At 40.3% G+C, this 21,871-nt stretch overlaps 1 protein-coding gene across 7 annotated transcripts in view; it reads left to right on the forward strand.

Annotated features, from left to right (window-relative positions):
- The first annotated feature begins 12,600 nt into the window (after positions 1-12,600).
- The window catches only part of anks1ab (ankyrin repeat and sterile alpha motif domain containing 1Ab), a 52,010-nt gene continuing 42,739 nt past the window's right edge, over positions 12,601-21,871 (forward strand). For 6 of the 7 annotated variants that reach the window (XR_012599154.1, XM_074680359.1, XM_074680375.1 and 3 more), the window contains exon 1: positions 12,601-13,092. Coding sequence is in view for 5 of the 7 variants with exons in the window: in XM_074680359.1 (XP_074536460.1) it covers positions 12,802-13,092 (291 nt within the window). In the remaining 2 variants the exon portion in view is untranslated. Of the gene's footprint in view, positions 13,093-16,601; positions 16,833-21,871 lie in introns of those variants that run through there. The other variant, XR_012599159.1, reaches the window with a different exon arrangement.

The following is a 21,871-nucleotide window of genomic DNA, read 5'->3' on the forward strand; positions in this document are numbered from 1 at the left end:
ATTGAAAAACCCATCATCTTTCACCATCTCATTCATGCATGTTTAATACAAGGACGTGGCATTTGGAAGAAAAGAGAAAATCCATTTTTTCCAAAATATACGCCATAGAGACTGCTTTCTACTGTTGGGTTTTGTTCTTCCTTTGCCTGAGATTTGAGCCAGTCAGCAAATAAAAAAGCCTCTCTTTTTTTAACACACTTGAGTTCACTTTTGGAGAATTAACAGACTTTTACCTCCATTAGAGGAGCCCAACTTTCCTGAGAGGTCTTTATTCTCACCTTTGCATTGAGTTTATGCACTTAGTTTAAGATAAAGATCAACATATTCCACCTGCACTAAACTAAAACGTCATTTTCTACTTCTAAAACGAAGCTGGCAAGGTGGGTGCAGGTAAAAAATATATATATACAGGTATATAAAGGTCTCCCCTGACGTCACTGTTTAAATCTGTGTTTTAGTGAAGACAAAAAGCTGGAGCTGAGTACTGGAGAGCTGCCTGGCTTTTTACTCCAGCAACAAGTCAAATTGCTTCTAAAAATGTACTCAATATAGAGCCAAGGTCAGGATCTATTTTTAAGGATGGAGGAAAAACTCTGACACTCTAAAGTACTTTGATGTTCAAGAGTCAAAAAGTCTAAAAGCCTTGGGCAGAGCTCTGAGTATCAAAAGATGAGAGCAGATTTAGCCTTTGAAATGAAATTTTGAACATAAAAGAAATACAAAGGAGGAAGAGTTTTTGCAAGAAAGAGTGATTTTTTGATAGAAAGGGAGACTGTTTTCCTACCTAGCAGGCACAAAGCAATGACAAGGAATGATGGGTGTTAGCTGTTTGTGTGTTGGCTGCAGGGGCGGGTACATGGGGTGGCTGAGGCTCCCCATGACACATGATTGACCACCCCAGTAGCCATCCCCAATCCCCCACGCTATAATTGGCTGTTTGCCCTGTCAGAGAGACATATTTCAAAATGTGCTATACAAATTCAAAAAAGGCTGCGAGTAACATCCTTCATTCTGCATTTGGATGTGGCTTGTTTCCTTTTACAAGCTTTTTAAGACTATCACTGCTGCTGTGGGCTGAACCACACTACCATAGCTGGTCTGGTTGCATTAACAGATGGTACACAAAGAGCTACACATATGCATGGAAATTGCACAATTGTCCTATCTCATCAGTTTGGTGAAGTTGCCAGCCCCTTATTGTTTCCACCTATATCCCTTTACCTCCTGTATAAGGTCTGCATCTTCCTCTTGTCTAGTGCCAGATCATCTTGTGTATTGCCTGATGTACCATCTTTGTCATGAATGCCAAGTCCCTAGTCCAGAGCATATCATTAGTTTTTGGCCAGCTTAGCTGTGATTTTGTTTCAGTAGTATTTTTTTCCTTAATTATTCTTGTAATAAAGAGCTTCTTTTGTTTAAAACCTCTCTTTTTACTCTTAGAATAGAATACAAAAGAATAGAATAGAACTTAATTGTTGTAACAAGTATAACAAAATTGAAGTCACAGCAGCAATCAAGAGAACAAAAGAAAGTGTATAGAAAGTGCGAAAAGGTCCATAAGAAAATAGATGATGACAGCTTGTCCATCATTGTCCAGTTCAGCCAGCCTCCACCTCCACAGGGTCCAGGACTGAGCTTCTTCAACGGTCTGTTCAGTCTCCGTCTCTTGTATACTGTCCGCTCACAGCAGGTGAAGCTCTTTTAATGTGGCGTTGGTGTCTGATGTTAGCTCCGTTAGCCATGTCTGTGAATAGCATGATGCTAATCTGCCCTGGTATTCCCTCTGTTGCTGTGTTAGCATGGCTAGCTCGTCTATCTTATTGGAGATAGATCTTACGTTCCCAATAAGGATGAGTAGACGGACAGGTCGACATTGTCATTTCTTAGCTCACACCTGAAAACCAGCACGTCGTCCTCACCTCCTCCTCCTCACCTTGTGGGAAGACATCAGGCCTTACACCAGTTAGCATTGACATGCTACAGCCTGCTAACAGCTGAGTTCACATGTAAACAATGCAGCTATGGTTACATGTAGGATTTCCAGACAAACACAGGAGAAAAGTAGTAAAAATATAGCTGAAGCCACAGAAGTTTTGGTGTCCATGACCAACAAATGAGCCAAACAAAGTAATGATCCACTCCAAGTACAAAGCTTACGAAAAAGAAGGAAAGGATGCTTAAAGGGATGTAAAAATGTGTAAATGATTTTTTGACACCTGGCAAGCATATGAGAAAGGAACTTTTGTTGTCATCGGGACCACATTGTAATGTTCAAGTCAGTCCATTTTGTTCCATCTTCAATCTAAAAACATAATAAGCTCTGAGAAGAGCTTATGAGAAGTGCTCTGAGAATTACATGGCCTCCATATGTATGGGGTAAGTGTAGGAATGTGTTTTTGTCCGTAGTACTGAGTATCGATTCATGTAAAATCAAATGGTACCATGTTAAGGTACCTAAACGCATTGTTGTGACTGTGAAGAAGTGGAAGAGTGGGCAATTTTCTATGTTTGACATGAGCACAGCATTGCAAGGTGACATACTGAAAAATCAATATTTAAAATTGAAAAAAAAGTGAGTTTTTATCATCATACAAATTAAAATTTATTACCACATAAACACACAAGAGTACTGACAATTGGTACCATTTTATACCAGTACCGATTGCCAGGTACCGGGCTTGGTTATAACTGTAACTGTATTGTTATAAATGCGAAAGGTGCCTGTCTCGGGGTGTGCAAAAAAAAAAACTGAGACTTAAAAGTGGGCCCTGAGTTAGAAATGATTGGGAGCCACAGCCTTAGACAGTTGCCATATAGAGATAGAAGCCATCAAGATCAAACCAGTCAATGCTGTTGGCTGTAAACATGTTAACTCTGCTGCAAAGCCTGACAACCTCAATTGGGACCTAACGGGGATTTACTGTCAATTAGATCCAGCTTCGAATGGCAACTTGAGGTACTGCAGCTGTCACTTGCACATTGGCTTCATTTCTCAGCCCCAGAGGTAACCACATGGTGCACAGTCTTCTTTTATAAATGGGTTTAGCCTCAAGTATCAACAGCTTTAATGTCTTTATTTCTATCATGTGTTCTTAACCCTTCTTAAAATGCTGCGTGAGCCGTCTTATAATGGAAGTGGATTGTCTTACGGTATCACGTCCCCAGGAATAGATTTCTTGACTCTCAGCAGAATATATTGAGCATGTCTGATTGATTCATGACTGCCAATATCATTAGTATCGTTAAGACATACATCTCCTGTGCTCTGTGGATATGGAGCTTGCCAAGGGCGGCTATTATGGTGATTTTATGTTGAATGTGACCTGGCTGTGAACTGTCAGCATTATCTGGATTAATTAAGGGGCCAGAGGAGAGAGATTGGGGGCTTCATGTGTGATCACTTTCCTTCCTTATCATTCTCACTGTACCGCACAGATCCGTACATCTCCTTCTCTTTGTCCTTCATAATATTTTATTTAAATATGCCACACTTTCATCTTCTCCCCACAGATCTCTGATAAGACACAGGACTGATGGCTGTTATATTAAACACATTTTATTTTAAAGCTTTTTTCCCCCCTCATACTTTGAGCCAACAGAAATAAAACAGGGAATGTGTTTAATCTGTCAGTGGCCATTGTCATCATCCACCTCCCCTGATGAGAAATTCAGAAACATGGAGCGGTGCCCATTGTTTTCACTGAGAGCAGCACAGAGAGCATTAACCCAGCACAGGCAGCTCTGCTCGGCTCTGCGTGCCTCTGGCTCAGACACAAACATTTACCCCTCCATGCATACATGTGCACACATAAACACACGTGCATGCTGCATGCATCCATGAGCACGCTGCAGGTGAGCACACAGGATATCATGTCATCATTTCTACCCGTATACGAATGAAGGTGGGACGGTTGGATTTCACGCTGCACGCTGATTCTTATCCTTCCAGCATGCTGTATTTATCTGTTAAATTTATCTCTATCCTGATGTGGCCTGCAGCGGTTGTTGTGGCACACGATGCGACACAGGAGGACAGAAAAGAAAAAGCAATCCCTCATCCCACCAGACAACAAGAATATGTTGCTTTTGGAAAATATTTGGTGTAAATACAGTCACACCATCGCTGGTTACTGTTTTTTGAAGGTGAGACTTCATGGCAAAGACTCTGTGTTGTCTGGCTCAGGATTGATTGCTCTCTGCTTCAAACTGTCACTACAATGCAAACCATCCACAGGCATCTGCAGCTCTGAGCATCTCTTCAAGCATTTGGTAGATTTCTCCTGGAATGGGAGAATAACTAGACAAGGCTCACAAGTCTCCAGCTTGCACAGCAGTGCTCTGTGACTCTGCACTAAAGCAAAGCAGAGCTTTGAGCTGTGTTATTATTTCCCTAACAGAGCTCTGCCTAATCCCGCCTCTTATGATGTGACTGGCTCGAACATTTGTGCTGTGATTGGCTGGTACTCGTTGCATTAAAGTTTGCCTCCAGGCCTTTCTGCTTGGAGCTCTTCTGCCCCTGAGTCCCTGTGCTTATTTCAGCCAGGAGAGCAAGAGCCATCTGTTTGGGTTCGTGTGAAAGTCCACAAGGACTTTTTATTTTTACCCAAACCTCGATAGACCCCAATCAGTTGTGCGATAAACCTGCTAAGCTGCAAATGTTTGAATCTTTAACCACTGTCTCAGTGTGGGTTAGGCACATCAATTACTTGGTTTAGTTAAAAAAAAAAGTCATACTTTGAACATTTTGCCCTCATATTAACAGATTCCAAGCCTTCTAAATTGCTCCAGAAATGTCCCTGCTGTGCTTTGTTCCTAGCTGCCTTTCATTACTGCTAACTTTAGTGCATACTCACTGCAGCTTTCTGATATCCTGTATTTGGGGTTGCAGGTCAAGTTAGTTGCAAAAACATTCAAGTACAATGTGTGGCACAACATAATAGCAAAGTGAGCTGCATGTGAATCAACAACCAGGGATTGTATTGTAACTTGTTTGCCGTTTTTATCTTTGCATTTAAGCATGCCGACATGGAGTCGAAAATTTCCAGGAACTTTCCAGGAACTTTCCAGAAACTCTCTATTAGAAGTAGAGCTTGGAAAATTTGGACATATTCTGATTTTTTTTTATCAGAATTTACTTGACTTTATGTGGTTCTCTAGGGTGACCATATTTTGATTTCCAAAAAAGAGGACAACGGCACTGGCCTCGAGGCACAAATTCAGACAGGCTTCTTATATTCTTAATATTTTCACTGCCCCGTGGTTACTCCCGTCTGTGGAAACACCACAGTACTGGATTTTTTTGAGTGCTTCATGAGTGACTTCAACAGAATGGGGGGCTATTACACCTAGAGATGGGTACCGAATCAGGTACTTCAAAAGGTACCGACCGAATTCTGTCAAAAGTACCGAGTACAGATTCATGTAAAAGCAAAAGGTACCACGTTTGGGTACCTGAACACATCCTTGTGACTGTGAGGAAGTGAAAGAATAGTCGATTTTCCATGATGGACATGAACACAGCATTGCAAGGGTATATACTGAAGGATATATATGTTAAATTAAAAAAAAAAATATATATATATATAATATTGTTAAAGAAATTGATATTTTTTACCACATAACTACAAAAAAATACCGAAAATTTGTACCGTTGAACACTGGTACCGATTGCCAGGTACCGGGCATTGGTGCCAGCACTCCTAAACTTTTTAGCAACGTCAGAGTCAGGAAATGTCTTTTTTTTAGCAAGGCACTGGTGCTATCCATGGACCTGTAGCTGTTGTGGTGTTTTACAGCTGTTAGCTGTTAGCAAACGTATAAATGAGACACTCTGCATTTATGAGGAGAAAATAGGCTCCTTTAGATGGAAAAAAGCCTCATTGTGAAAAAGCAGCAGAATTTAATGGCTCTTTTAAATGTGATGAGACTTCCAATAAGTTTCAAATGTTCAGGTATAGAGAGCTTCAATGAACTTTACAATCACCTCTTGAAGCTGCTCTAATGGATCTGCTCTAACTCTGTGGTGTCTTTATGGATTTGATGAATAGCTGAAGTATAAGTTGATTTAAACATTCAAACACAAAATGGAAATCATCAATTTACTTCCATGAAACTTCTTTATTCAAAGAACCACTATGGAGATGCATGATTCATTTTTTCAAGGAGTTTTGAGCCCCGATTGTTGGGGACTCTTGAGATTTGATGAGTGACTAGTTTGCCACTGACGAGGTCATTAAATCCAAAGACAGATATAAAAGTATCCTTGAATTTAAAAATAAAAAAGTACACTTGAGGGTCATGTTTCTTATCTTGAAGCAACAAAGGAGACACGTATTCTCATCCATCCATCCTGATGCACGTCCAGCACTCTATCTAGATTGAGAACTCTCAGATCTTGGGGACCCTTCTGCCAATTTCTCCATAACCTACAAATGTTGCTGATGCTATTGATAAGAAGGTATTTGAGGAAATTCATGGAGTAACCCGGCGAGATTACCAACGCTGAGAAAAGATCTTATCACCACTCTCCAGTCTCACCGTCTCGCTCCACCTCTCCAGCGCTGATGGATATCCAGCACTACGTCTTCACTCAGCCATGCAAGCCTTCCCTCCGTCTCCCCGCTGAGGGGTCAGCTCTGCTCGCGTCTGTCAGGAAGCTTTCACAGGAGCTGTGTCTTTAACTGTTCTGCACTAACAGCAGGTAGTTTAGCTGTTGAGTCCATTGAAGTGATTTATTTCATCCCCTGACTTTGAAGTATCTTTTGCAGGGAGATAATATTTGAAGAACGTCTTTTTATAGCCGGACACCTGTGCTGGGTAAAATAAAAAAGGAGTAACCACTGCTGGTGTAATGAATTTGTTATGAGGTTATTTCAAAATCTGCACTCTCAATATGGTGTTGGCCTTTAACTGACCTATTTTCTAGCACAAGTGGATGTACTAGATAATTTTTTTCTCAAGTTGTCTCGTCATTCTGGGAAAAAAACACTTTGAATTCCCACATTTTGTGGCTGTGAAAATGAAAGCTTGGCTGAATGGCATCCCTGCCGCCTCGGGGAACAGATGACCTTAAAGGTTAGCATCAGAGCATTCTTGTCCCTGACTCTGGGGTTAACGTCCTCTCAAACTCTCCAAGGAGGGAAGGAAAACAAAGCATTATGGGATTTCACAGAGAGAAGCATATATGATATGTCATTTAGGTCTGAGGGTTCCCAGGCAAACAGTAGGGGATATATTAAACACATTTTAAGGTGTTTGTGAGACGCTGCTTTGGAGTTTTAGCGCATTTGCAGATGTGCTTTGAAGCCAAACAGCCTGTACCTGAAGGTAATAGCTTCCTAGGTTGATTAACTTTATTCGATCCCTACCCAGTGGCCTCATTCTTTGTCTCCGTTATGCTGTCTGATCATGTGGGAGCTGCAGGGCACCAAATTGCAGAGAGAAATTGTGATTTATAGTCTGGAGTAGAGGAGAAAAAAGTGGCTTCAGAAGTTGCGCTGTGTTATTAAAAATGTCAATTACGGGCCCGGGGACACATAAAACAGGTGGAAGGAAGAATCCTGAAAACACATCCGCGTGTCAGGGAGCACAAACAATTTAGAGGCAAACAACCGTCAGACACAAACACCGAGCAGATGAAAACATCGCATTCCAGTGTGTGTTTACAGTACGTGCTGCCTCTCTGTGACTCGCACAGTGTGCATGTCTTTGTTGGAGAAGAGGTTCATGAGTCACCACCGTCTTTAGCCCGAGGCGCAGCAGCCAGCCAGCTGAGGGAGGGGATGCATGTTTTATTTTAGTCGCTCTAATATGCCGTGAAGACATCATTATCTTGAAACATGTTGTATTCCAGAGCCTCTATTGTTCAAAATGGCACAGAGGACGTGGATAACCGTTTCATCCTCATCACAGTCATAGAGATCATTAGACGTGCGATTCAGCGCCCTTCATTAGATGTGGCTTTTGTTATTGCCAGCTAAGCAGTGTGTGACTGTGTGAACTCTCCTCTGTGAGAGAGGGATGTTATCTCTTCTGTCATGCACATACCAGCGCTGCCCATAGGGAAGAGGTGAGCATGCAAGGAACTTGGCTGATTGAGGGCATGAGGCACAGAGGAGCGCCGACAGCTCGCCTGTGAATGATGAGGATGTCTCACAAGAGATCCTTTTGTCAGCTTCAAATCCCTTTGAAAAGAGTCATGAATAGCACAAAGTGTGTGAGATATTCTCTGCATTCCTCTCTATTCATCCACATTTTCTATCTTGATGCATTTCATACCTCTACAGATCCCAAGAGCTGACATTTTCATTGCACCGCCAAGTCCAAGAGCACAATAAAAGCAGTTTATGGCATTTATATTGTGGTAAAGATATGAGTTTGAAATTTCTATTTAAATACATCACAGGAATGAAAAGAAAATCAATGGGGGGCAGTGATTCTGGCATCAGATTGCTGTTTGGTTGAAGTGAAGTGCCGGTACAATGGCCTGAAGGAAAACTGTGCAGAAGGGTTTGATGAATATTTATCATAGGCAGAAATCTAAAGATGTAAAGTCATGCCAATTGATGCAGACTTCTATCAGTTCATCCATTTTCATCTGAGATCAGGTCAAAGGGCATTAGTCTCCTCTGTAAAGTTTTCCCACTCTTCCTGGGGGATCCCAAGACTTTCCCAGGCCGGACAGGATATCCCTCCAGAAAGCTCCAGGTCGACCCCAAGGCCTCTCCCCAGGTAGACGTGCCCTGAACACCCAAAGAAGGGCATTCAGGAGGATTCTTATCAGATGTCTGAACCACCTCAACTCTGTCTGACCAGTGTGTATACCGCAGGCCCTGGAAGTACCAGAAACCACACACACACTTTTAAAAAAGCCACTCTTTGCAGCATAAAATAAACATGTTCATGTGAGGGGACTAAAAGTCCACAACATTGCATCCAACGACTTTACACTTTGTATGAGCAACATCACTAAAACTATGTCCTTGAATCATACAGTCTCTGGTCAGCCCATGTTTCTAATGCAGACTTCACTCCAAACTGTGTCATGTGTCCCTTTTTTGTACTTCTCCTTGCGTTTTTACCTGTCTTTTTGGATTTATGTTTCATTTATTTTTGTTTAGAGTTTTATGTATTTGCCTTGTTCTTAGAGATCAATGTCTAGTGGTGTTTTGACTTGTGTTACCAGTTTTATTTTGTATTTCTTACGCCATGTGTTTCCTTATGTCTTGTGCTCCAGTTTACTACTTATATGCTGTTCAAATATTCAATAAAGTTTGAAAGAAAAAAAAAATAACCAAGTGAGAACTGGTGAGGCCCTTCTGGTGTTAGAAATAATTAAAAACCAACAAAGCCACTTTGGGACTCTCACCCAAAGAATGTTAACAGATATCCTGTGTAGTTTACTGACACTTTAACAGGGTTTCCCCTTTGACACACAGATAAGTTCTACAAATAAAAACAAAGTTTGTGTTTTTGGAAAAATACAAACTTACTTTTTTTGTTCGCAATTTTATTATGACAGTGCATGAGACTCCAGGCCAGAAGGTGGCGAGGTAGTCTGATAGAACAGATCTTACTCATAGCATCTTTGACTAAGGCGAGTTAAAACTAAAGGTCCTAACCAAAGTAACAAGAACGGCAAAAGAAAAAGAAAAAAAAAAAGGACAACGCAACAGCGGCAAACTGCACAGAAAAGCATAGCATGTTCACCACTGACAAAACAGCTTAAGAACATTCACAGTAATGATAAGTGCTACAAACAACTTCGTTACCTTGGCTGTTTGCGACATTACCACTCCACCAGTAATCACAGGACACATGAATGATCTTCAAACTTGCCCAAACTCCGTAGACTCCGAAACGAAACTTGGTCCTGGGATTAAAGCATTTAAGTGAGGGAATTGTTAAATCAGCTAACGCGAGGTAACCTTCCGCCAAGCTCTTACCTGCTCTTAGCCTAATAGTACACAGAGAACAAGGGGAGCTGCTGCAGGTACACTGCAAAAAACTGAAATCTTATCAAGTGTTTTTGTCTTTTTTTAAGTAAAAATCGTCTTATTATACTCGATATGAGCCACTTTCAGCTTATCAATCCAGAAAAATGTCTTGTTTGAAGTTATCAGAGTACAAAAATGAGGTTTTAATTGCTTGTAATCAGTAAAAAAATCTGCCAATGGAACAAGAAAAAATTGCTTGAAAATTTCCTTGAGACTAGAACAATGTCTTAATACAAGTAACTCTTCTCTTGTTCCATTGGCAGATTTTTTTTACTGGTTACGAGCAATTCAGACCTCATTTTTGTCCTTAGATAACTTTAAACAAGACATTTTTTCGGATTGGTCATGTGAATTTGGCTCATATTGAGTCTAAAAAGATATTTTCTACTGAAAATAAGACAAAAACACTTGGTAAGATTTCTGTTTTTGCAGTGGAAATTTATTCCCCCGGAACTATCAGGAAACAAATCATTAGTTTCATCTACAGCCATGGGACATAACTGCTAACCAGGTGGTTACAATTCCAATAAAGAAAACGTTACAAAAGATAATCTGTAAATTATCACATGAAGTCTCATTACTTCAGATGATTTTAGAATACAAACTGCTTTAATATAAAGTGTAAGATATAGAAATTAGTTCCCACCTATCCCATTCCTCATCTTGTTACCATACCAAGTCCACACTGACTTATGCTGTGTCCATAATTGTTTACTTCCATAAGTACACTTACACTTGGAACTGGAATAGTGCACAAACCCTTACAGGGTAGTGTCCCAAATCAAACACAATGGTTTTGCACTTTGCAAAAACTATGATCACATTTCACAACTGTTCACAACTGTTCACAGGTGTTCTTTTGCTTTTCATTGATTATATCTATCAACCATTGTTTGATCCATTCCCGTCCCTTCCTCTACAAAACAAATATGGCGATCATTGAGTGTGAGAAGTGTCCAGCATTTCACACTCAGCTTTTTGACCACACTGAGTGCGCCAGCTAAGAAATCAAAGTACATTGTGTTTTTCCGTGCTGTCAGTGTGACCACACTCATGAACTCAAAACAGTGAGTGTAAGTGCAAAAGTACACAATTTGGGACACAGCATCACACACAGCACACCTGAGATCAATAAATCATTGTGGACTCAGTGTAAAAGCTTTAGCGTGGAGAATTAGGATTGGGCATGGGAGATATCAGATGGACTACGGTGGCTCTGTAGGTCAGAACACTTTGAAGTCAGAGACACACATCGTATACACACAGAGGCCCTACCAGGGATTTTTGGCCCCACCAGAAAAATATTAGTCTTGGCTCCACCCGCACATGTTGTGATATCTTTAAGGATCAAGTTTAAGGAGAGGGAAGCAAGGGCTGGATGAGAATGAGGAAGAGGACAAGGGCGTGGTAGAGGAAGGAGACCAGGTCAGGCGGACCAAGGAGATGATTGCCCAGTTGTGCATTTACTGGAAACCAGGCCGCCATGTGTACAGTGCATTTCCCCCTTCTAAAGTCATGATTTTTCTTTTCCTAGAAGGTGCTTCTGGTAATAGAAACACTGCAAAATCCCCAAAAACCAATAATACAGCATTACTCCACTGAACACAGCCAAATTTCACTGTTCATGGCGCATCAGAAAATAAAAAGGCACTCCTTTTCATATCACACAAAGACATTCCTGAAATAATAACTTCACCGAAAGCAAAACTACATTTCAGAATAATACTTCACAGAACTCTTCTACACCGTGTCAAACCAACAATAACAAAACCAAACTCAGTGACCCGTGTCTCCTGCGAACACACACATACACACACACCCTTTAAACACACAGACAGAAAAGAGGAACCCCTGCTCCCCCTCCTGTAAAATAGAGCAGCCACCCAGCGCGTTAGTAACCTGATTAGCCCAGCTGTCAGTCTGAATCAGACCGGGTTCACAGATCCTCCCGTCCACCGGTCCTCAGATCCAGACAGAGACAGTCCTCCTGAAGAGTCTGACACAAGACCAGGACAGGAGAGACACGAAAACACGCAGCACTGAGGATACAAGAGGTAAGAAACTAAAGGAATAAAGACATTTTTCTAATGTCAGCAGATACTTATAAGTTTAACTTTTAAACCAACGGATAACTGACCTTAAGTCAAAGTAGAAAATACTCTCAAGTAACTGTGCATGTGCTATTTAACACTGTGCATTCTGTTTAAAGCTACTGTAGAAATAAGTGAAGTTGATGCACTTTTTTGCTTCCTGTAATATGTTGAAGCATGTCCTAAATATTTATAAACAAACCTAAAAAATAACTATAATACAATTCTGATTGTTTCATTTGCTGCTAAAAACTCCTCACAGGAGCTTTAAACTGCATCCTAACCATCTCTATTGACTATGGGACATTTTTTAGAGGTCAGACATACAATTTGACCTCTCTTCAAAGTTAATGAGCAGACCTGACAGAGAGTGGGATCATGTCCCCAGTGGAGAGGGACTCTTGGAGGCAGCCAGTCGCTAAGGGGAGGGCAACAGGATACAACATGTGGGTGGACCTTTGTGATTGTTTCAGTGCACAAAGAGCCTCTTACTTTCACACTCGCTTCCCCTCCTAGCGGGGAACTTTCTATGTTCTATGGAGTCAACTGTTGCAGCGTTGAGTCTCTTAAGTCTACTCCACTTGAACTTTAACAATCTGTTTCTGTCAGAGCAATAATTGAAACGCTTTCCTAGAAGTTCCAGGATCACTTTCTTCACTGACGAGCAATTCTGGATCTTTACAGGAAACTGAGCTGTCCTTTCTTGATCCAAAACAATGGCAGAGAGCACCCAGGATGCCAAAGTGATCCAGAATCCAGAAAAGACTGACAGTAGGATCACATGTGAAGTTCCAGCTGAGTCTGCAGCTGTGGCAGCGGTCAAAGTCAGACCTTCAGACCTGGGGCTCATTCGAAGCTTGTCCAAGTCGGACTCTGACTTGTTGGCGTCACCGCCCGGGGAGGAGGATGGAGGAGGTCTGGCCGGCCGCAGTGGGTCCGTGTCTAACTGCAGCTCTGGGCAGCCGTCCATGGAGCGCATGCCTTCCTTCGCCTCGGAGTGGGATGAGGTAATACTTGAGCTCTCTGGGGATGAGAAACAAGTGGGAGGGCGTGGAGGAGAGTGGGGGTGGTGTTGTCGGGGTTAAGGACTGGGTACACTTTCAGTAGAGTTAATATCTTTAAGAGGGAGTGTGTTAGTGAGTGTGAAAGTGTTAGAAAAAAAGACACAGCTAAAGAGGAGCAAAGTGAAGGAGCACATTTCAGGGAAGAGGGGGAAGGAAGGAAGGAAGGAAGGAAGAAAGGGAGGGAGGAGGAGTTGGGGGCAGAGGCAGCAGTTGGAGAGCGTTCAGGAGTCCAGCAGCAGCAGTGATAGACTGTAGTAACTTTACCCAGGCTGTTGGCGCAGAGTGCCTGCGGCTGAGTGCTTGAATGCATGAATGGCTTGATCACTTGCACCGACCTCCCTGTAGCAGCCCTGGCATCCAAGACTAATTGGGCTTGTGCTGTCATCCCACATCCACTCAGTACATGTCTCAGGGGCCGGCCCACGCTTCCTCTGTCTCCTCCTGCACTCCTCTGGATCCTTTGCTACGTCTTGCGCCATCTACTTTCAGCTCACTGTGAGCAAACACCCCTCCCCTCCCCTCCCCTCCCCTCCCTCTGCCCCTCCAAAAGTCGATGCGTGTGATTTTGTAGCACTCAGGAGCATCAAAGCAGCAGACCCTAAAGCAATGCAGATGCATTAATTAATATGTTTTAGCAGAACTTCTGAACACAAATAAATAGTCGAAACCTGTGGGGACAATGGTTGATGCTATTAATATCACAGAGAACAGCTTGGAGGGAAAATTATGCAATTTTTCAAAAAATATCTGCAGCAGACTGAAACATTTCTCACACTTTTTGCTGAGTACTCAACACCTGCATCACACAAATAGAAAATCAAGTGGGTGTAGTTCAGCATAAATCGTAACTGATATCTTTGTTAGCAACTGATTGAACATTTTAAGTACTTTAAGCCTCAGGTTGATATCTAACAATAATGTTTTTTAGTTTTAGCCAGCAACATTTATAGAAAATAATACTTATAAAGGTAAAACTTTAAAGGAGGAAAAATCAAGAAGAGGAATCATCTGAAAGGAATATTAATTTATGCCCATTTTTTTCATAGTTGTAAGGCATATAGCTTTATCAGTTAAGTCCCTCTGAATCATGCTGTGTATTTATTTTTTCCATTTTGTACTTTGTTTTGAGGAAAATGGGATCTTTATGACTGGCAACAATAACACAGATTATCAGTAGGTCACCTAATAGTTATATATAAATAATAATTATTATGATACTAGTAAAGTTATTAAAAATAATAATTTACACTGATAAGTACTTGTGTGTCAAGAAAATTGCACCTTATTAGTAAATTATGAGCAATGCTGCAGGCAGTGTTTTCCTTTAGTATTCGACTTGCCCACCGGCAACTTTTGTTGTCGCTCACAGAAACAAGCCTATGAACAAAAAAATATTTTTCCTTGGTGCATTTTTTTTGGCAGAGGGTTACTCTAGAGATTTGAATGATTAAATAATTATAAATATGTTTAGGGGAAAATTATAAGAAATGTATTAATACTGGCTCTTTCTAGAACGATTTGCATCCACCATGTCTTCCACCGGTAGGAGCAGGAAGCAGATGATGTCATGTGACAGGAACAACTTTGAAACTATTTTTTATAAACCAAAATCTTTGTCTAAGTTGTCTACTAGTATATAAGTGGAAAAAGCTGCATCAGTAATGCTGAGAGTGTTTTATTATGAGTAGAAAATGACAGTGATACACTTAGGCAACAATTGTTGCTGGTGGGGCTGAGTCTTGCCACAATATATTTTGCTTTTCTAAAGATTACAACTCCTGTTTTTGCATCTTGCGTCAACGTGTCTGTAAACCCCAATAAGTGACGGCACTGATTTCATCCATGGTTCGTGCACTGTATGGCTCGGACCAAGTTGCCTATTGAATTTGTTTCAATGATAGCCCCGCTCAAAGGTTATCGTGGCCGTATCATCAGGGTCAGTCCTTTATAGTGTGTCTGGAGCATGTAAATGTTTGTCGACACAACAGGGGATGCTGGATGTCACTTGAAACGTGCTGAACTTTAACTTGGCTCTATGTACCCCGTTGCTTGTCACCTCTGCATGTCCACTGCCGGCTCTCTGCTCCACCCCTCTGCCCTCTGACAGATATGTTTATTCAGGCTGTGTTGGGTGGGGTGTCCTGTTCTCAAGGGCATCCTGTTTTGCAGCTGCTACCGAGTGTCTGTTTCTCTTCCAGATTTCAAGGGATTTGTTTGGGTTGGAGATGTGTGTGTTTGTGTGTGTGTGTGTGTGTGTGTGTGTGTGTGTGTGTGTGTGTGTGTGTGTGTGTGTGTGTGTGTGTGTGTGTGTGTGTGTGTGTGTGTGTGTGTGTGTGGGTGTGTGTGTGTGGGTGTGAGCGTGTGAGTAGCGAGGGGCAAAAAATGACTCTGCCTGGTGAGTTTATCTCATGAAGGGATCAAGCACCACCAAACATTAAAAGTGACACAAGGCTCAGAGGGAGGCTGAGCTCATGGTCAGAGATGTAAACACACACGCACATATGTCAGTACATGCACTCACAGAAAGCAAAAGCGCTGAATACAAATGCTGACATTCTGGTGTTGTTAGAAAAAGACATTTCTGAGGTGAAGAGTAACCTTTAAACCCCAATGACATTTCAACTGAATATGCTATTGTGCTTGGACGCTTATGCTATTGCTAGATATTTCAGTCTGAGTCCTTGGGTTGTTCTTGTTTTTTATTTCAGTGTTACAAATAATCAAATAGGATTTTTTTTCTAAACAACTTTCTTTTTGTGATGAAAACAGAACAAAGATTGGACAGAAACTTCTGAGACACTGCCTGGAAAACCTAAAACTCATCCTTAAATTGTAATTCATAAAAACCTAAATGCAGGAAATTATCATTCCCTGCCTTTTGAATGTACAAACAAAACAATAGCAACAACAACAGTACACTACAGACACTGTCAGCCTGTTTTAGGTGGCTGCAGCTCGCTGCGTGGTGAATGTTAATGCCTGCCTGATTTATGGTGATGTCCTCTGTACTGTCTGAAAGTTTCTGTTGGATAAGTTAATCATGTTGTGACGTTCAACTTGAGCAATCTTTCATTCTGACTCTGTAAGCTTACTTAAGTTTGTGACATCATTTTTTTTTTATTGTACTTATAAAGATGTCAGTTCTGAATGAGCTAAAATGTAAAATTACAAGATAAAGTAATGAGAATGCCCTTGTTAAAAGGTTAATAAATACATTGATTATAAATTTCCCTCACAGAAACTATTTAAATGTCAGAGAAATTGGAGATAGGTTGATTAAAGTTAAATTTCCCACAATTAACGTGTTTAATAAAATGCTAAAAATGAAAAGAGTGTTTACATCATAGAATGAATGATAAAGTTTTTTTCATGCAACTATCTTTGACAGCTGTCGCCGGAAGTTCAAATATGGTCAGCAGGGAGGAGCCTATGATTAAGCTGTCATTAAAGAACTCCGTAGCATAACAGGGTGTCTACCGTTTGAAGATGGTGATGTTATGTACTGAGCCTTAAGTATTCCTTATGACTGAGCAAAGTTAACTGTCAGAGAGTATTTAATCCGATTTAACCATAGACTAACCTAAATTTGCTCAAACTGCGCCTTCAGAGCAGAGTCGTCATGCTACGACGTTGGAGCTCAAGATTCGTGACGTAAGGTAAACGGCTGTCAGAAGTCGCCAAATGTAAGTTATGTCCTCCTTTCTGTTCTTTAAAGTTACTTCTCATTTTAGTTTTAGAGTGTGTGCAGTATAAATTATCTCGAAACAGCCTTTAATTCAATGGAAACGTCATGTTGGAACTATAACTCTCAAGCTGCGTTGGTTTAGCTAGCTAAACTGCGTCAGAAACCTACATACCTGCATACAAGCATAAAAGCTACGAGAGTAACCCGGATGTGCGGCTACATCGGCGGTGCAACTACATAAATATTGAATGGACGGAGATAGAAGTGAGCGGTAAAATATGATAATTAAGACGTCTTATCCGCCAACAAGTGCGGAAAAAATGCGCGGAGCACACTTAAATTCTTTTTTAACAACTCAGGCAGCAATAAAAATAAAGATATTTGGGAAAATCACGCATAATAAGCGTGAGAGACCCATAAGAAGAGCATCCTAAACGCCTGACTCAAGGGTATAAAAACATAGATGTAATTAATTATCATAGGCAAGTGGTCTACTTCAAACAGCCCCTGAAAGACACTGAGTTTTACCTTTGTACTATTTATTGCCGTGAATTACCTCTCAATCAAAGTCATACTCTATCATAATATACTTAATTTTTCCAAAGTGTGACTTTAAGATGCTATAAACAAAGAACACGACCTATCTGACATGAAATGCTGTGAACAGACTCAAGTGTTGAGATTAAGGACAGAAAAATTTGCCACAGAAATCCTGATAGAGCTTAGCTAGCCACAAACTTCTCTGTTCTTCTGATAATTGTTTGCACCCTTCACCCCAATCTGGGATAGTTTTTGGTCATCAAAAACTTATGAAATGTTTTTTTTTTTTTTCCCAGCCTAACCAATCAGCACAGCATAAAACGTGGCAGTACTTTACAATAATCCTATACCTGCGACCTCAATTCTGTGCTATCATGAGAGTGCTTCCAACATGGTCGAGCTCAAGTTGATTACATCTCTGGAAAACACTTTATTGGGCGACTTTGACAAGACACTGAAGTATTACAGAGCATTGTTGGTAATTATATTTATTGATGCAATAATGAGCCAGGCAGCTCCTGTTCCATGACAGAATCAAACACAAACATAATAGGTGTTCATAGAGGTGAACTGATGAGGCCAATGCTGATAAATATCTTGTATTTTCATGCATTTTCACCTAACATGCTTTCACTTGCTTGTTGATTCAGTTTGAAGGTGTTCAAGATGAGATCGATGTGACAAAATGTGTGCAATAAAATGTTAGCTAGATGCTGTTTTTGTCACACAGTAGCAAATAAAAAAGGCTCATTAAGACAGATTTTTTTAAGGAGATGACATTTTTTACAATCTGCTAAAATTCATCATAGCTACAGGAACAATTCAGCATGCTACTGTCAGTGTCTGGTCAGTCATTTTAAAAAAAAGGAGGCATAACCACCAAACCTCAAAAAGGGATCCATGAGCGAGGTACATCCACACTCCTTTTTTGTGGTGATGCATTTTTTATATTCCCTTAAGGTCGATACCAAAAATAGCTTTTATTATGTAAGAACCTTGGATCTGACTGACCATCACACACTGTACGAGTCATAAAAATAGAAGCATATATGATTAAGATGATCGACATCTTCCCTCCATCTGTTCGATAGTTAGAGAGCAAAGGTTAACACAACCACATGTTACAGATGCTTGAGTGGCTTCATTCGTGTGTATGCTCTGAAATTTCCCAGTGGTATTCTACAGTTCATTACACATGCAAGCTTTTAAATGCATACTGTGTGCGTGTGAGCGTGTGTGTGTGTGTGTGTTTTCCTATGCTGCTGTAATGGTTGTGGCTTTTACATAACACATGTTTGCAGATTGAAATCCTTAATCAGACTGAATATGATTTTGGAAAGCTTACTTTGCTTTGTTATTTTCTTGCAGAATATATCTGAGTTATGTTCTAATGCTGTGCAATTACTTACTTGGAGTGTAAAACAGATTAACTACAGGCTTGGAAGAGATCTGTAATCCTTAACTACATTTCAGGTTATGTGAAACTCAATTGAACCTTATGACAATAGAATAGAAGTAGTGTGTGTTTGTAGACAAATTTAGACCATAGAGCAAGAAGATTTTGTGTTATGTGTATGAGGTGGTCTATAATTTATATTGAGGGCTATGGCAGAGTGAACACACACCAAGATCTGGGTAGACAGATGTGGTACATGAATATGAGAAAAGCAGTGATAATGTTTGGTGGGGGGCTGGGCAGGTGGAAGGCATGGTCCTCTTTCACTTGACATGTTGCCAGTAAAATTTCTCATGAGTTGGAACATATGACATAATGTCTTCCCTGCTGTTTCTTTCGGTAAGGTACACGTGCAAGGCAGGAGGTGCTTTTGAAGTGTATGTATATGTTAGAAATTTACAAACAACTGACTATATTTGCTCATGAAGGATCAGTGTGTTTATTTGTCAAGAAAATTTGGGAACTGGAAATTGCTCTCCTTGTTGTGAACGACAACTTTGAAGTGAAATCTGGTTATCCAGTTGTCAGACAAACTACTTTATGCCTTTGCATCGACTGTTCACAGTATTGACTGATTTAGCCTATAGGCAGAGCTCTTAAAAAGTACTGTCAGATAAATGGGATAGTTTTACGAGTGGAAATCCTTTTTTGCAGGGAATACAGATCGCATTAGAAAAACAAGATTGTACCAGACAACAAAGCAAAGAAAGAAAAAGGGTTGCATTTTGAACTGATACTCTTACTTTGGAGGAAATATTAACACTAAAGAATAGGTAAGTGTAGGGGGTGTATGTTACTGCGGTGTCGTTTACATTTATGCTGGCATCAGCTGTTGGTTTTGGCACGTTTGCGAATGTCACATGGGTGTGGGCTGGAAGTCGTGGTTAGCGGATGAATGAATCGCCTGACAGCACTACTTTTTAAGTTTCAATACCAATACCAATACTGATACCTGGGCTATGGTATTGACCATATGATACTGATCTTTATTTATTTATTTATTAGATCCCCATTAGCTGCTAAAATTAACAGCAGCTACTCCTCCTGGGGTCTCACCAATCTCATCAACCAAAGAAGCAGTAAACATCAAACACTTTTACATTATATCACATTTATACTAACAAATACACACAACACAGATTGCAGCTCAACACCTAAAAAAGAATAATAATAATAATAATTAAATGCTCATTTGACAATGCTTGCTTTTTCACAGTTATACATGTTGGGTAAACAGAAACAATTTTAACTTTTTCTTAAAGCACATTTCATTACTCTCAGAGACCAGAAAAAAGGGGTAAGGCATTCCATGCCACCATTGCTCTGTAACACATCATCCTCTGTTTAAAGTTGGTTCCGCACCGGGGCAACACCAACCGATGTTCCGATGACTGTCGGGTGAAATGATAATGAGTATCCAAAAAAAATTCTAAGGCCCTGTGTAGTATTTCTGGTATTTTTGTTGTTATTATTTAAGTTTTGTTGTTATAATATTTTTGATTGATATCTGAGCTGATATTTATTTGATTTAACATTATCTATTGCTTTATATGAGGATGAGACTGAAAAATATGTTTTGGAAACTTCAGACTTATCTACCTTCGTAAACCAAAGTGAAATGAGAATATAGTCAAACTCACTGTATTAATATTTTATGGGATCACAAATGTGCACATGAGTAGTGATCTCAAACAGTCACAGGAACAGTGGAAGAGTGAGGAATTACAGTTGCTCATTAGGGATGCACCAATCCAACTTTTCTGGTTCTGATAACGATACCAGAATCTGGGCTATGGTATTGACCTATGCCGATCCGATAACAGTGTTCAACAATAACCTGCATGCCCTACTGTGGGATAAAACTGGTAATGTTTTGGGCAAAGGCAAAAAATGAGCAGATAGAATTACTGAAGTTAATACTTATTTAAACTGAAATATTTAAATGTTTACCATCAAAACAATTCTTCAGAATGTACACAAGTTCATTTCAAATGTAAGCTTTTACACCCTGTAGACTGGTAATGCAGCTAAAAAAATCTAGTGCATCAGAGGCAACATCTCAAATCAAGTAGCAAAAAAAAAACAAAAACAAAAAAGCATTTAGCTGTTTGCCTGGATTAGCACCATGGATCTCTTTCCATCGATACCAAGACTGATACCAGCCTTGAGGGGCACCGATACACCAATACCACGGATTGCTATCGGAGCATCCCTATTGCGCATATTGCAAGTTGCCATCAGAGTCATTAGTGAAAGAAGCATGAACTACCTTCATAGTTCAGCTCTGATGAGCGAAAATGCACAGATCTAGCATTACCAATAAACACAGAAAAGTATAACATGAGTTGAATAGATCTTTTCCACAGATAGCCAATCTTACTTGATCAAAAATCATAGCAGATACCATCAGACCCATGCATCCCTGCTGAAGAATAAAAGTCATGATAACTGACATTAATCAGGAATAAGTCCCATTTCATCCTCAATTTGAAAAGCTCTGTGCTCTTTCCTGGTAAACCTACACAAACCAACCCTTAAACAAAGATGTCACTGCCAGAATTTAAAATTTAATCTATATTTTAAGTAGCAGTTGATAGTAAATGGAGACTCAGGCTTGTGTTGACTATAAATCAGTGAAAAAAAAAATCAATAGCCTGACAGAAAGCATTAGATAGGTGTTACTTTCTTTGACCTCAAGGGCCTTGAGAATAAAATGTGTTTGACACTTCTTAATGTAACAGTTGTGAAAGATATCATTAAGCTTCTCAAAGAGCTTAACAAAATCTCCATTCATGGAACAATGAATGCAATCATGGCTTCACTATTATTATTCTCTGAGGCTACTTGCTTTATTTATGTTGTGGGGTTTCAAAGCTGTCAAATAAATAAAAATCAATCCAGATCATGAGCACTGCTGGGTGGAATTATGGGATCTGGGTCTTGTATCGTGTGTGCTACCAGCCATCTGTCTTTATTGACAGTGATACTGAGACGGTAATCCTGTTTCCAGACTAAAGCCAGTGAAGCAGGAAGCCTTTTAA

Source organism: Halichoeres trimaculatus, unplaced genomic scaffold, assembly GCF_033239565.1.
Source record: "Halichoeres trimaculatus isolate MK-OKI-2021-1 unplaced genomic scaffold, fHalTri1.1 fHalTri1_scaffold_1, whole genome shotgun sequence".
Taxonomy (NCBI): Eukaryota; Metazoa; Chordata; class Actinopteri; order Labriformes; family Labridae; genus Halichoeres; species Halichoeres trimaculatus.